Raw genomic sequence first — 14,962 nt, forward strand, 5'->3', positions numbered from 1 at the left:
AGGGGGTCAAACACAATTTTAGTATGCTGTTCCTAATAATATATTTGGAATATATCGTGTATATATCATCTTGTCTGTCGGCAGTAATAGCCTCAATGATTGCAGGTTTGTAGGTTTTGCTCACTTACTATGGTTTCTCCAGCTCACACACAAACATAAAGGTTACCGTCAGCAGTTTTAAAGAACCGGGAAGCTGGACAGAAAAAAGACACATCTTGAAGCAACTCGAGCAGAAAAAGATGATGAATGAGGAGCTGCACTTTGCATTTAAAGCATCACTTGCTCTACATCTATGAGACAATCCAGTCATAATGATACAGACAGACTCTACCCACACTAGACTGAAAGGGCAAAGAGGGCAAACAGTAACTGTAATTACTGGGACATGTCTAATGCATGACTAGTTTGAGGTTATGTGGCTTTATGGTCTTTTATGCAAAAGAGCAGAGATTTGTGTAAAGCTAGATTTTGATCAGTAGTCATTGTGTATATTATCTATAATGTAGAGAAAAAAATACAATATAGTCAATGAGAAAATCTTTTGGCCCCTTTTTATTGACAGAGGCAGAATTGACAGGACACAAAAAAAATATTGAGGGGGGAGACTGAAACCTGTGTCCCCTACTTGAGCAACACAGCTCAATGTGTGTGAAGTACTAGGCCATAACTCTAACTGAACAATCTGAAGTGTATTACTGAACATTATTCTGACACCAGTTTTTTTTTTTACATTTTCAGTTGTTTAACATTTGTAAAACAATATAACAGTATTTACAAGTTAAAAGTAAAAGAAAATAAAAAATACATTTTTTCTGCAGACACTGGTCCAAGCTGTTCTTAAGAAAAATATAAAACACTAAGAAAAGACAAATCTGAGAATGCTAATATACAAATGAATGTTACAGAGAGAAAAACAAACTAAAAATGTCTTTGCAAGAATTAAACTGAATTGTTTTTTGAATACATGCATTTGTATGCACGTGACAAGCATACGGAAAAAGAATTACAGTATGAAATATCTAATGAAAATATCTTGAGTGAATAAAAATATTAAGAAATATATGCATGTGTTTGCATGTACTAATACTAATACATATATTGCAAATCTTCTGAAATAGACCTTCACTTGAACTTTTCTAAGTCTCTTATTCTCCAAAAAACACACTTATATAAGGAAGATGATGTCGTCTGCAACCATAACCTGGTTGTCGTCTTGCATGCGGCTGAGAGCAGCACGGACCTCAGTTTCTTTAAACGGTGATGGGAGGCTCTTGTTGATGCCCTCCATCAGAGCGATCATGCCAACTGACTGAGCATGAGAAGAGCGGAACACCTCCAGCAACGCGGTTTTGAACTCCTTCAACCTAAAGCAAAAACACACACGGTGCGTCAAACATACCGCATCCGAAACAATCAGCCCTCCTGCAAGCGATGCAGTTTCTGTTTAGAACTTAATCAGAAACAGTGCTTCAAAAGAATGTGACGACCCTTTAAAAAAGATGAGTGTAGAGAATAGAATCAAACTCTGAATGCTTACCTGTCGTCAGACAGCTCTGTGTGACCGTTCTGATCAGGAGTGTCCATTGGCTCCTCATCCTGCCTCGCAGGAGCGGGGGACTGAACTGAGAACAAAAAATAAATTAATGAATCAACTGAATGTACTTTATGATGAAAAGTGATCTTCTAATTCATTTAAAATACTGTGTAATTAATGATAATTTTAATTAGTTATTTATACTCATTTGAATTACTTAAAAAGTATTTCTTCAAAAAATGGAATTTAGAATGAATTTAAATTTATCAGTCAACTGTATCAGTGAAGTTTCTATTTTAATAAATGTTTAAAAAAAAAATATATTTTCTTTTTTCAATAATGATGTTGTATTTACTTAAAATCATAAAAAATCATTAAGAACAAATTTAACCCATTCAATATAAGTAATATATAGAATGCTTGTTGTTGGTTTAGCTTACTTTGTGGTACATCAGTCTCAGTATTGAAGTCATACGGGTCATACTGCTCGCTGCCCTGTGATGCTCTGCGCTCAGAATGACGCCTCCTACAGGACAAACGGGACAAAACTTGCTCTCAAAATTCTGATTTTCCATGACAGAAAAAAATTGCAATAAGATTTCAGAATATGTTTCTAGTCATAAAAAAGCAGTCTCCAAGCTTTTGAACAGCAGTGTGTCTGGGAAAATTCATAAACAATGATTTTGACAAGTTATTATGGAATAACACTAGACCTTTTTCTCTGTGTTCGAGGTGTGTCTTGTGCCTCATCTTCCTCCTCCTCCTCTGAGGCTGCATCTTGCTCTCCATTTCTAGAGCGTTTACGTTCCTTCTCCAAAACCTGAGGAATGGGGAATAAGGGTCGAATATACTCATTTAATAAATATGAAATTAACTAAAGTGCAACATGAGTACAACAAATCAAAAAGTCTATAGATGCTATGTATGTCTATATCTCTAAAAAGCACAGATATAATTACATATTGCTGAACTGAACCAGTAAACAAGTGTGACAAATGAGCTACAGTATAATAAAACATACCTTCTTGAAATAGGCAAACTGCACAAGCTCCACAGCGACTTCGGTGTCCACCAGTTCCACAACTTTGCTCATTCGAGCTTTGGCATGTGCTGTAGAAAGACGGATCAGAGTCTCCAGGGTTCTCGCAGTGACCGGTGACGTCTGAGGACAAAACACAGCACAGATTCATCAGATTCATTATCTGATAAGTCAATACCTGACCAGGAAACCATTTCATAAGCTTGTCGAATTATTAAATGCGTCTGTATTTACCCGTGCAATGTCAGAGCCGAGCTGCTCCTGGTTGCGCAGTCGTGAATACTCCTCTGCAATGTGATTGGCTGCGTCTTGAGTCAGAACAGGAGAAAGAGCCTTGGCAATGTGGATGTACTTCCTCATGAACACCTTACTCACCACTCGGTCCCTAAAAAGACCACAAAAAGACATTTCGATGTGTGTAACTTTATAGTTATACGGTCATTTGTATTAGAGAAGGACGCACAGGAGGTAAAGTAAATGAAGTGGGCACTTCTCCTTACTTGAGTTTTTTGCTGCCGTGGAGGAGTGGATTGTGTTTCTCGTACACTTGCAGCTCCTCTTCTTCCTCCTGAGTTGCATCAGGGTCTTCAGTGGCCAGTGCATCGATTGTACCACCAAGAGAAAGAGCTGAAGCACACAAGAGTGAGATACTGATGACACTGACTGCACAGAAATGGCACATCTAACACAAAATATGAAGTATAAAATCTTCTCTCCATCAGTTGGTACCTGCTCCATCCTGCTCATGAGGATCTCTGTAACGGTGCATGCGCAAGACGTGGTCAGAGATCTCACGGTCCTGCTCTGGGTCCATCTGATCCAGCATGATGAAGAGCAAATCAAAACGAGACAGCAGAGAGTCCTGCAGACCGATGTTCTCCATGGGCGTCTTATACTGATCGTACTGCAGACGAAGAGAGAGAAACAATGAAACGACGCACAATTCAGGAAAATTCTAGTAATGACTAGTTTCATTTTACTCTGAAATTTCAGATTTCCAAATGAAGCACTTACTCTGCCATAGACGGGGTTGGCAGCTGCCAGGACGCTGCAGCGGGCGTTCAGTCGAGCGTGGATGCCAGCCTTGGCGATGGTGACGCGGCCCTGTTCCATAACCTCATGGATAGCAGTGCGATCCATATCTGACATTTTGTCAAACTCATCAATGCAGACCACACCGCGATCCCCTAAAACCATAGCACCAGCCTCGAGACGTCGCTCACCTGAGAGACAGACACGACTTATTATTAACAGAATAACCGAAATACGCAAAGCTGTGATTTCTTGTGTTGTCAGAGCGTGTGAAACGCAGTACCTGTCTCTTGGTCAGTGGTGACGGCTGCGGTCAGACCTACACCTGATGAGCCCCGGCCTGTGGTGGGAATGGCACGAGGAGCAGTGTGAAGAACGTACCGGAGCAGCTGAGACTTGGCCACGGAGGGGTCACCTGAGGAATAGAGAGATTTATGCTGAATTTAAACACGTGTCCATTTAATAAGCATTTTATGTGAATCGATTAGGTTTGAAGCTACCGATTAGGAGTATAATACTCTCAAATATATTGTATCTGACTAATATATTTCTGTTAAAATCCATACCACATGGAAAAATCCATTTTCCTCATAATCAGAACATACATTTACAAACAAACACATTTTTACACTGGTCTCCAGCCGTTATTGTTTTAAAATCCAAAAAATGAATAAACAGTGCCATCTGCTGGTTTGTAAAGAACAGCACTCAAAAACCTCATCAAAGCAGTGAAAAGTTCTTTTAAATCATTTTAATCCCCTTTTTAAAATGTAAAAAGCGTAAATATATATATATATATATATATATATATATATATATATATATATATATATATATATATATATATTAAAAGTCATTCTCTACAGAAAAGGAAAATAAATTACAACAAAATAAAAATCAAGAGGGCTGCTAAAAAGTCAATGTTTATTATGATATAGTTCTATTTAAAAATACTTTAATTTAAAAAAATAATAATTAAAAAGTATTGAAACATTTTTTTTTTAGTAATTACAATTTATTGTTACTAGTAATACTAACTAAATAGTAATAATACTCTAGCATTATTATATCACTCCTATTACCATTTGTATGAATAGAGCTTTTATAGTTTAAGGAAGGGCCACGTGCAAGGTGATTATCAAATTTGGGACATCGAACTGTTTGAAACATCTGGTTTAAGTCATTACAACCAAAAGCTTAATTCTGATGTCATATAAACTTAATAAGTAATTTGGATAGATATCTACAGAAAATTAAAGTTAAAATACAGGTTCCATCTAGGCCTAACTTTATAGTTATAGATACTATAGTTAGTTTATTATAACATTGCCCGTCCAAATCTAAGCGAGTAAATACCTATGAGAAGCACATTGATGTCTCCTCTAATGCGTGAGCCGTTCTCCAAAACCTTCTCCACCCCTCCCAGAAGCAAACACAGGATCGCCTTCTTTATGTACTCATGACCATGAATACTGGGGGCCAGGGAGCGAGCCAACTGATCAAACAAATTCTACAAGAGTAGAAAGTCAAATAAAGCGTTCATATTAAGAGAAAAGAACATACTTTTACAAAACACCAGTGTCCAAATTAGTGATGCATGTGCACACAGGTTTCATGTCCAAATCCTAGACACATTCCATCCTCTTACCTTCGAGCGGGTTCTGCAGAAGCTCTTGATCTTGGCCACATCATCTGCAGAGAAGTAGTGAGAGACTTCTTTGCTCATCTGTTTGGCGTGGCAGGCGATCATGATGGTCCTGAACAAACACACATGGGGAACAAAACTTATCAAAGCTGTAACAAATAATATTATAAATACTGATACATTTTAAATACCAATGCTACAATAAAACTGATTTTACACTTAGGACATTTTAAAACAGCTTTACCTGAAGGTGCCCGAGGTGAACCCACCCTTCTTGCCAGGCAGGCAGCGGTATGTGCCGATCACTTGTGTACGGTCCCCTGGCTTTACAGTGTCCACCAAGTCATTGTCCAGGATGATGTCCACAGAGCGGGGCAGCTGTCCGGCAGGGGCTTTCTCCGGCATCTCCTGCACTGTGATGGTCTGGTGGTCCTTATAGATGGACAGACCGAACTCAGTCTCCAGTGGATTGTTCTCCTCGTCCTGAATGGATCAAATATAGAGAGTGAGAACATTACAGAAAGCATTTATGAACCATCTAGACCAGGGATTGTCAAACAGGGGTCCAGAAGGGTGCTACAGTAAAGTTTCTAGTAAAAACTTTCTGTCTGTACAATATCACACTCACCATTTCTCTCACAGACTCTAAATATGTATCTATAAATAAATATGTGACTATGCATTTTAGAAATCGGTTCCTTGCAAGGTCATCATCATAATATTTGAAAACCTCAATATCTATGTGCTATTCCAATAATCAAAGTGGTAAGGTGGGACAAAGTACCTTGGTGGGGTAAATGGCACTTGAAGGAAAGGCATCCAGAGAGGTCATATCAGTGTATTTGCGCTCCATGGTCTTCTTAGTGGCTGGACAGTAGTGCACACTGCGTACTACTTTGGGACGCACCAAAGAGCCTGTGAATAGAAAGAGAACATTCTATCAATGCACCATTCATCCAACATATGGACTCTTTAAGTACATAAATAAGATGGGACCTACATTTGGTGACAATGCCCTCCAAACACACCATGCTACCCAACAGCCGAGAGGTGAGGGTTCGAGGGGAGACGTGTTTGCTTCCGAAGCTGCCCTCCAGACCGATGAAGAACTCTTCGTGTTGCTTGGCATAAGTGGCATCTATCGAAGCCACCAGATCTTTGAGAGCACGCTGGAACGCCAGGAGCTCTTCAAAAGCATTATTCAGCAGCCTGAGGACCAGAGATTGCTCAATTCAAAGAAAACATGCTCACAATTTATGTATGTGTACATTGTACTGTAAAGTGTACGTGTTAAATAAGGCTAAACATACTTGGCTGCTCGCTTTTCGTTGCGGCGGCGGAGGTCGTTGAGGTCCACAATGAGCCTGGATTTATTTTCACTGATCATCTGTCGTACTTTGCTCTGATAAATTCCCTGGTCTTGCTGGTAAAAGGTAAAAGCGCAAAGAAAGTTGTCAACAAACAATTAAAAAAAATTACACTATGCTTCATTCGAATGGGACTTTGTTCCTGTAACTCACACGAACTTCTGTAGTTTAACAGTTAATAAACATATAATAAATGCGTTATACTTACATCATCGTCAAGAAAATCCAGATAATCCCTCTGCGCCTCCCTCATTTCCTGATCGTCCACCGTTTCAACAGCCATTGTTTTCCTATCTAGCTTTTAAAAGCGTTGAGAAAAGGTCAGTGCAGAACACCTCGTGTCGGACTCGGCACTGTTGTGTGTCTTTTCGCGCCACCGGGCTTCTCTCGCTGAGGAATCCAAGTGCTGATTGGACGACACACCGGTGACTCATCAACATATTCGGTCTCCTGGGTTGCGGCGTCCAATCAAATTCACAGAACGAAGCTTCGCCAGGCCCACTTGAGTGTTTCCCGCGAAAAGAGTGGTTGTGTGCGCATGCGCTCACAGCAAATACAGCATTTGGGGAGGAGCTGTTGTAGCGAGTAATAATGGTCGTTGCCCCCAGCAAATATGTCGATACACTTTAAAATGAATGCCCCCCCCCCCCCCCCCTCAGAAAGTATGTTTCGGTGGAGGCATTAGTTCTGTTTAAGGCTATTTTGCATTTTTAAATACAGGCCTAAAGTTGTATAGTCGCCACCATAACTAGCAGAATAATAATAAAACTTGTTATTCTACATAACAATTTATCTCCTTTAAATCTACAGTCTTGAGAAAATCTAATGTAAGAGACATATTTTCCATGATCAATGGTTTAATGCCACCTAGCGGCGAATACACGTACTGTAATGCATTGTCTATTTTATTTTTTTTTTTCAATTTGATTGCTCTTCATTTCAGTCAAGCATGAGTTCTGTTGGACAGTTAATTTTGTGAGAAAACGTATGTTCATATCAAAATACTATTCGATTTTATATTCATTAAAGGCTACTGTAGTGTTTTTGAAGTTGTATCCTTTTTTCTTATCCTTGATCATTTTTCTTATTCGAACAGTGAACTGAGTGATGATGTATGCGTGTGAACTCAACTGAGTCATTTGAGATATTATTTATAACCCCGCCCAGATTCACGAAGCCGTTGGCACAACAGGTCCCTGGGACGGGCACAGCGCAGTTCTCAAGGGTAAAATGCAAAAAGTCTGAGGACCGGATTTAATCTTTGGGTCGATATGAACCCCCTTAGCCTATATCTTTAAAAAAAAAATTACTAAGAACGAAGAGTGAATTTGATCCGGTTCCGCACAGGTGAGAAGCTGCTAATATATTAGGCATGATAACTAGGCTATTTACTCTCTTTTACTTAAAAATAGGAAGTAAGGAATTTCTTTTTCTTTTTTCTGTTCTTTTCTTTATTTCTTTTTTTACCACGCACACAGATCGTTTTGAAATAATGTTTTCTGGTGTATGAAATATATAAGATAGCCTTTTCTTGCTCTCTCTTAACCTGATCAGGAATGATTAAAAGTGTAAAGTAATTTTCTTCTCTTTGATTTTATGCGTTTATTATCTATAAATCTAAACAAGTTTTGCAAACTTGTTAAAATCCCTGTCTGCTTTAACTGCAATAGTGAAGCAAGGTGTGGTAGCAGTAGATCATACTATGATAAACAAAGAATGAAGATGATGTCTGTGTCTCAAAACATAGCGAGCTCACTATCTAGACAGCATTTTCAGTGTTTTAGAATATAGAATGCTGCTTTGGAGCACAATGTGAGTATACAATGATCTATTCAGCCAGGCCAGTTATTAACTTATCAAGTTTAAGAGGTTTACTTCGGCAACAATCAGCTCTTTGTCTGGCAGAGTTCTGAATCATGGCATGCTGATTTGTCAATATAATTGATCCACGTGCTGTTTTCTGCTTCTCGTTGCAGCTCATTTTTTGACACTGATCCAGAGTTTCACCATGTCAAGCGGAGTTTTGGCCCGTCTGAGTACGCTCACTTTGAGTATACAGCAGCTGGGTCAATTACCACACTTGTCGCACTGGTTTCCCCGTCTACCTTTACCTCAAGCCACCGTACTCGCATCTGATATGCCGAGCCTGTTTCGTGAGCCCTATATCTTGTCGGGCTATCGTCCAGTGCATCAGGAATGGCGGAGCTACTTTTGTAGCCTCTTTCAATGCCACAATGAGTCACTCAATGTATGGACACACCTGCTGGCAATTCCTGCCATTCTACTCCAGTTTTCTTTATTTGCAGGGACATGGGAGCTGAAGCTCAATGTGGCGTCTTTGCCTCTGTTTTTGTACGTGTTGTCGTCACTTACCTACCTCAGTTTCAGCGTGGCTGCCCATCTGCTGCAGTCACAGTCTGAACTGTCCCATTACTCCCTTTTCTTCATAGACTACGTTGGTGTAGCTATTTACCAGTATGGCTGCTCTCTAGGCCACTATTTTTACTGTTCAGAGCCATCATGGAGGCACAGCCTAGTGGGTGTTGTGTTTCTGCCTGGTGCTGCGGTCCTGGCCTGGTTGTCCTGCACCAGCTGCTGCTACGCTAAATTCCGTTACCACCGCCCGTACCCGGTCCGCCGGAAGATCTGCCAGATCATTCCCACCAGCATGGCTTACATGCTCGACATCAGCCCGATTGCACACCGCCTGGTCACTAGATCTTGGGATGAGCCGGTGTTGGTGTTTCATGCCCTACAAGTGGTGTTTTTCATGCTAGCGGCTCTGTTTTTCTCTTGTCCTGTTCCTGAACGCTTCTTTCCAGGGAGATGTGACATTGTCGGCCATGGACATCAGATCTTCCATATCTTCCTGGCTATGTGTACTATGTGCCAGCTGGAAGCAATGTTTAGAGACTTTCTGGTGCATCGGCAGTCTGTTGTAGATGTGCATGGAGAACATTTCATTATGTTGGCTGGAGGATCGTTCTTCTTGTTGGTGCTGTGCAGTGTTCTAACTGCAGCTCTTATGAGAGGAGCTGTGCAAAGGCAACTGAAGAAAAAAGACTGAAAACTATTTTGAAAAGATTTTACCAAGCATTTTTTGCTTAGTTATGTACTGTATTACCAAGAGTTACCTTTATTAATATAAGTTGTCAAATTAAAATAGTTTTATTTTAATGCATTTATTATGAGAATTGCGATGGGAAGTCTTTTCTTTCTTTCATTTTTGTTATATTAATAGTCCTACAAATCAAATGAAACTCATACTAAATGGGGTTTTCCCACAAATTAATTGACTGCTGAGTATAATCTTCCACTTAGCCGACATTCCTCTGAGATCCAGTACTGTATGGCTTTGCAGAACTGGCTTGTTTACAAAAGTTTGAGAATGAATTTTTCGAAGGCAAAAACATTCAAATTAAGGAGAAAATATGGATTTGGCCCAAATTAGAATGAGGGAGAGTTGGAGGGGTGAGGGATAAGGGAAACAAAGAGGCTACTTTTATTTTGCACCCAGTGTTGTCAGGCAACAGTGTTGTGGTGGAGGAACAGATCAGCTCTTGTTTGCTTCTTGTTTATCTTATAGAACATTCATATAGAATATAAATACTCTGTTAAAAAAAAATGCCATCTGTAAGCCTGAACAAAAAAAAATCATGCTTAAATACTTTGTTGTCTGTGTGTGTTGTTATATACTGTATAGAGTCCAACAGTCTAGAACCACACTGAAAATCTAGTAGTCAAAATCTGATTTAAACCTAGAGAAAAATAGTTTTTTTAATTAAAAAAAATGTAAAGCAACAAAACACTATAACGTAAAATGTTACACTGATAAAATAAAGTTTTTTTTTTAAACACAGTAATTGTGCAATAATTCTTCTGAACAAATTAACTTTTAAAATGTATTTACTTTTCACCCATGATGTATGATGTACTGTATTTATTTAACAACAAATCAATTCTACCTCAGTTTAACCCTTTTGTTTAAACAAAAAGGTATCTTACATATTGCTTTTTTCTTTAATAAATGTGACCCTGTTATATTTGTAGCAATAGCCAAAAATACATTGTATGGGTCAAAAAAATTGATTTTTCTTTTATGTCAAAAATCATTAGGACATAAAGTAAAGATCATGTTCCATGAAGATATTTTGTAAATTTCCTACTGTAAATATATAAAAACTTAATTTTTGATTAGTAATATGCATTGCTAAGAACTTAATTTGGACAAACTTAAAGGCTATTTTCTCAATATTTAGATTTTTTTGCACCCTCAGATTCCAGATTTTCAAATAGTTGTATCTCTGCCAATATTGTCCGATCCTAATAAACCATCCATCAATGGAAAGCTTATTAATTCAGCTTTCAGATGATGTATAAATACCAAATTAGAAGAATTGACACTTATGACTGGTTTTGTGGTCCAGGGTCACAAATATACATTAAAATCCATGTAATAAATCTTTGGTGAGTTCTGATTTTAGTTAAGCAAGTTGAATTAGACTTAATATTTGTAAGTAAAAAGTTAAAATTATATATCATATAGTTATTATTTTAGTGTATCAGAACAGTAGTGAAATACAGTTCATCAAACATTTGTCCAGTAGGAGGCAGCAGTGTTCCATACATGAACTGAGACAAATTTTTGTTTTAATTAGCTGTAGATATCATTCAAAACAGAACTAACTGTTTACTAACTAACCTTTTAATATACAAAAATCGAAATAAGAATAGAGAAATTATACTTTATTTTTCAAATGAACAATTATGAGAATGAAGTGAATTGTTTTGAGGGATGCATGGATGAGGCACTGGATTGACAGGAATCCAGGATGAGGAAGTGTGACTTTGTCAAACCCCTGTTGGATCAGTGTGTTCCTGCTCCCAGTCAAGCCAAGATGATGACAGGTGATCTAGCTTCGTGTGACTGAGGTAATTGGATATTCCCTTTTATTTTATTATTAGCAAACTGAGAGAAGGCGGCTGTTTATAGACATTAGTCTATGCAAATTCTCACACATATGATGTACAATATCAGTGTTTGGATATTTATTTGAAAGATCTGTATGCTTAAGGTCAATTTTACACTACTTTTGGTATTACTCTTTAATATTTCTACTTTTTTGGCATTACTTTTCATCCACTGTTTCCCCTTGAATTTCTTCAATTAGTAATGCAGTTAACATTGCAGTAACACCTGTCTGTTTTAACATGAAAGAGAGGTGTGACTTGTACAAGTACTCGCCTGTATAGTCATCGTGATCGTGAGAACCGTAATAACTGCTTACATTATATTCGCTTTCATACTTTTTACTCATTGCCCCATCAACAATCTCACTGAGAATAGCAGCTGTTACAGATCACTGGATTGACTTTCCCTCAGTTCTGACATTTCATTCATTACAGAAACTGTATGAAGAGTGATGGATCCTGTTGAGGAGGGTCTGGACAGCAGGTTTTCAGGTTGTTCTTCCTCCCTTCAGATTAGCATTGTGTCAGCCCTCTTCATCATCATTTATGTCACAGTCTACAGCCTTTGTACAAGCTGTTTCAGGTAAGTCTCTTATTTTCTCTTTTTCATTTCTTCTTTTTTCATATATTTTCATGCATATTTAGGAAATTGGTTATCACATTTTGTGCTGATTCAAAACACACCCAGGAGAAGGGAGTGATTGTAACAGAATGCTGTTAGTAAATGGGTGGAATGTGCAATGACAGGTCCAGAAGCACAAGTCACTAAGTGCATGTCACGCAGCATGAATAACGTTGAGGTTAAGAAAAGCAGAGACTTGTTTGTCAACTCCAGTACCTTTGTGTTTATGTAAACCACAAAGATGGACTGATAACATGATGTTTGCATGCAGAGACCATGCAAAAAATAACAGGAAAATAAACAGGATCAAAAAGGTGGATTCTACTGTGTGTCCGTAACATTTGAAATAGTGACTTTTCTTTTCTTTTCTTTTTTTGTCTCCAGTATATCTGAAAGTGTTTCGCCCAGGCATTTGCACAGACGAGAGAAAACAAATATTCCATCTGCACCCCAACAAAATGTAAGAGACTAAAATAAGGCAAAACTCAAACTCAGAATACAATATATTAATTAGTATTACTCTTGGTTGTTGATCCAATGGCTAATTGTTCACCATTAAAATATACTGCAAAAAAATTCTTTAAAAAATGTGTTTCACTTGAAAACATCTAAATTACTTTTAAATATAATATATTTTAACTCAAAATTCAGCCCAAAAATTTTAATTTGCTGAAAAATTGATAGATGAGTTTGTTTCTTCATCAGAACAGATTTGGCAAGTTTAGCATTACATCACTTGTTCACTAATGGATCCTCTGCAGTGAATGGGTGCCGTCAGAGAGTCCAAACGGCTGATAAATATAATCCACAAGTAACTCACACGACTCCAGTCCATCAAGTGTTTTAACTTGAGACCATTGCTTCTGGTGAAAATAGCTGTCCATTTTCTATAATAATGTTTGCACCAGTGACTGTGAACTGTTTTGGACTGTTTAAGCTTGTAAATTTGCTTGATCTGTGCATATTTATCTCCTGATTCAGATGATTTTTTTTTTTCTATGGCGAAAGCTATATAATTAATAGAGGATTTGTATTCTAGCCAAAACAATGGTTTCAAGTTAAAAATATCTTATTTATGTATATGATTTGTGTATAACAAACATGCAACTTGTGTATTACTTCCATTATTTGCTGCTTGCTGATCATTTTGATGTTTTTATTAGCTGTATAAACTCTCATTTTGATGACACCCATTCACTGCATTCATTGTTGAACATATTGGTGAGCAAGAAATGTTTTTCCAAAGTTTCTCTAAATGTTTTTTTTCTTTAATATGACCAAAGAAACCTGACCAGATAAGGTTACAGCAATACAAATTTTACCATGACCAATGACGACAATTTGCTTTAAAAGGACTAACTCACTTTTTCCTGCTATGAGACCGTTTGCAGTACACTATTGAACCATATCTATCCTGTTATGGTCAATTAAAATCATTTAGTGGTAAATTGCAGTGAATCAGCAAGAGAGGATAAGTAATTTCCATAGAGTTATTGGATTAATCTTCTAAAGGAAATGACACTGGAATGGAAAGCAGATAGAGAAAGCTAATAATGTTTTATTTATAAGTAAAACATAAAAGTCATAATATGTGATAGTGATAAAAAAAAACTAAAAGAGACATAATTGTTCTTACAAACTAATGTCCTTATTGCAGAAACTACCTGAGTCCCAGAGTGTTGAATGTATGCCAGATGCCAGGGATCTGACTGATCATATATACTCACTTGTGGAGGCTCAACTGAATGAGGAAAATCCTTATGAGTGCATTAGTGAGCCTCCATTACAGCCTCCATCTGACAAAGCTGAAGGGGAGAATGAGAGCCCTTCCCCAGCAATGACAAAGCCTGATCATAATCACTCTGTCTCAGCCCCCAACAAACCAGTAAACAAGCAGGCAGCGGAGCAGCCTGATGCTTTACCTCAACATCTGACCAACTCCGAACAGACTGCTGTCTATGCTGCAGTGAACTGGAAAACCAAGAGTCAGAAGAACATAGCACCTCTGTTTGATACAGATACTGTGGTTGATATGAGTGATATTGCTAAGGAGGCTGTCCCTCCTATTCCTGACAAACATTTCTAGTATGAGAGAATTTTAATTTAAATACATTATTTGTATTTATTCGCATTTTGCAAGCCTTAAAACAAACTTGCAACACAAACATGTCATTAAAAATAAATATTTTGTATTTATTTGAGTTTTTTTTTTTATCATGTGAACTATAATATGTCTATTCATTGCCATAACTTCATATAAAACTATAAAGCAATCCAACCATGTCTGGGTTATTGTAGGTCAGTGTGAGTCACATGACACAATGCCTCGAGCCAATGCCCAGACTGGATTCAGAGACTGAAACCCAACATGCTTGTGCTGTCCAGACCTAAAATCCCCTTTGGAGGATGAAGTCCGTCAGGGCACGGCCGTCGACAGAAGAAAGCTTATAATCCCCAGACATCATTACATGATTAATGCTTTCTTCTAAATGTCTGTTTGCAAATACACAATGCTGAATATGTAGGAAATAGACCAAATAATGTAGGTGAAAGGTGACATGCCAGTGGACCACTCTGGAAACTGCAAATCTGTCTTTTCACACACACACACACACACACACACACACACACACACACACACACACACACACACACACACACATATATATATATATATATATATATATATATAAATATGAATAAAATTGAAACAATTATTATTATGGAATACTTTTTTATCATGTATATTACA

The 14,962-nt window shown here is 37.8% G+C and overlaps 3 protein-coding genes across 4 annotated transcripts; 2 read left to right on the forward strand and 1 right to left on the reverse strand.

The window, feature by feature from the left end:
- Window positions 1-525: 525 nt before the first annotated feature.
- LOC127984533 (DNA replication licensing factor MCM3-like) lies at window positions 526-6,999 on the reverse strand. Its single transcript, XM_052587232.1, has 17 exons — window positions 6,826-6,999; window positions 6,561-6,673; window positions 6,251-6,459; window positions 6,035-6,165; window positions 5,495-5,733; window positions 5,254-5,362; window positions 4,962-5,115; window positions 3,889-4,020; window positions 3,588-3,796; window positions 3,303-3,477; window positions 3,074-3,200; window positions 2,808-2,958; window positions 2,556-2,696; window positions 2,248-2,354; window positions 1,975-2,060; window positions 1,538-1,622; window positions 526-1,364 (listed from the first exon to the last, which is right to left on the reverse strand). Exons 1-17 carry the CDS (start codon window positions 6,898-6,900, stop codon window positions 1,166-1,168), a joined length of 2,442 nt encoding a protein of 813 aa, XP_052443192.1. The 5' UTR covers window positions 6,901-6,999; the 3' UTR covers window positions 526-1,165.
- Window positions 7,000-7,821: 822 nt separating this feature from the next.
- paqr8 (progestin and adipoQ receptor family member VIII) lies at window positions 7,822-10,774 on the forward strand. Its single transcript, XM_052585875.1, has 2 exons — window positions 7,822-7,964; window positions 8,594-10,774. The coding sequence occupies exon 2, from the start codon at window positions 8,626-8,628 to the stop codon at window positions 9,682-9,684; it is 1,059 nt and encodes a 352-aa protein (XP_052441835.1). The 5' UTR covers window positions 7,822-7,964; window positions 8,594-8,625; the 3' UTR covers window positions 9,685-10,774.
- A 157-nt stretch (window positions 10,775-10,931) lies between these two features.
- On the forward strand, window positions 10,932-14,839 carry LOC127983666 (uncharacterized). Of its 2 annotated transcripts, XM_052585877.1 has the most exons (4): window positions 10,932-11,549; window positions 12,024-12,171; window positions 12,595-12,670; window positions 13,868-14,839. In XM_052585877.1, the coding sequence occupies exons 2-4, from the start codon at window positions 12,041-12,043 to the stop codon at window positions 14,294-14,296; spliced, it is 636 nt and encodes a 211-aa protein (XP_052441837.1). In that variant the 5' UTR covers window positions 10,932-11,549; window positions 12,024-12,040; the 3' UTR covers window positions 14,297-14,839. The 2 variants fall into 2 exon arrangements, with proteins under 2 accessions (XP_052441837.1, XP_052441836.1); XM_052585876.1 differs by having other exon boundaries at window positions 10,932-12,171.
- Window positions 14,840-14,962: the final 123 nt, after the last annotated feature.

This window comes from Carassius gibelio, chromosome B20, assembly GCF_023724105.1.
Source record: "Carassius gibelio isolate Cgi1373 ecotype wild population from Czech Republic chromosome B20, carGib1.2-hapl.c, whole genome shotgun sequence".
Classification (NCBI taxonomy): Eukaryota; Metazoa; Chordata; class Actinopteri; order Cypriniformes; family Cyprinidae; genus Carassius; species Carassius gibelio.

Bases quoted from the DNA above. Each gene is read 5' to 3' on its own strand.
- LOC127983666 (XM_052585876.1), top strand. From the start codon at position 12,041: ATGGATCCTGTTGAGGAGGGTCTGGACAGCAGGTTTTCAGGTTGTTCT. The intron at 12,172-12,594 runs GTAAGTCTCTTA...TTTTGTCTCCAG, and splicing joins CTTTGTACAAGCTGTTTCAG to TATATCTGAAAGTGTTTCGC. The intron at 12,671-13,867 runs GTAAGAGACTAA...TCCTTATTGCAG, and splicing joins CATCTGCACCCCAACAAAAT to AAACTACCTGAGTCCCAGAG.
- paqr8 (XM_052585875.1), top strand. From the start codon at position 8,626: ATGTCAAGCGGAGTTTTGGCCCGTCTGAGTACGCTCACTTTGAGTATA.
- LOC127984533 (XM_052587232.1), bottom strand. From the start codon at position 6,900: ATGGCTGTTGAAACGGTGGACGATCAGGAAATGAGGGAGGCGCAGAGG. The intron at 6,166-6,250 runs GTAGGTCCCATC...TTCTATTCACAG, and splicing joins GGAGGGCATTGTCACCAAAT to GCTCTTTGGTGCGTCCCAAA. The intron at 5,734-6,034 runs GTACTTTGTCCC...TGATCCATTCAG, and splicing joins GTGCCATTTACCCCACCAAG to GACGAGGAGAACAATCCACT.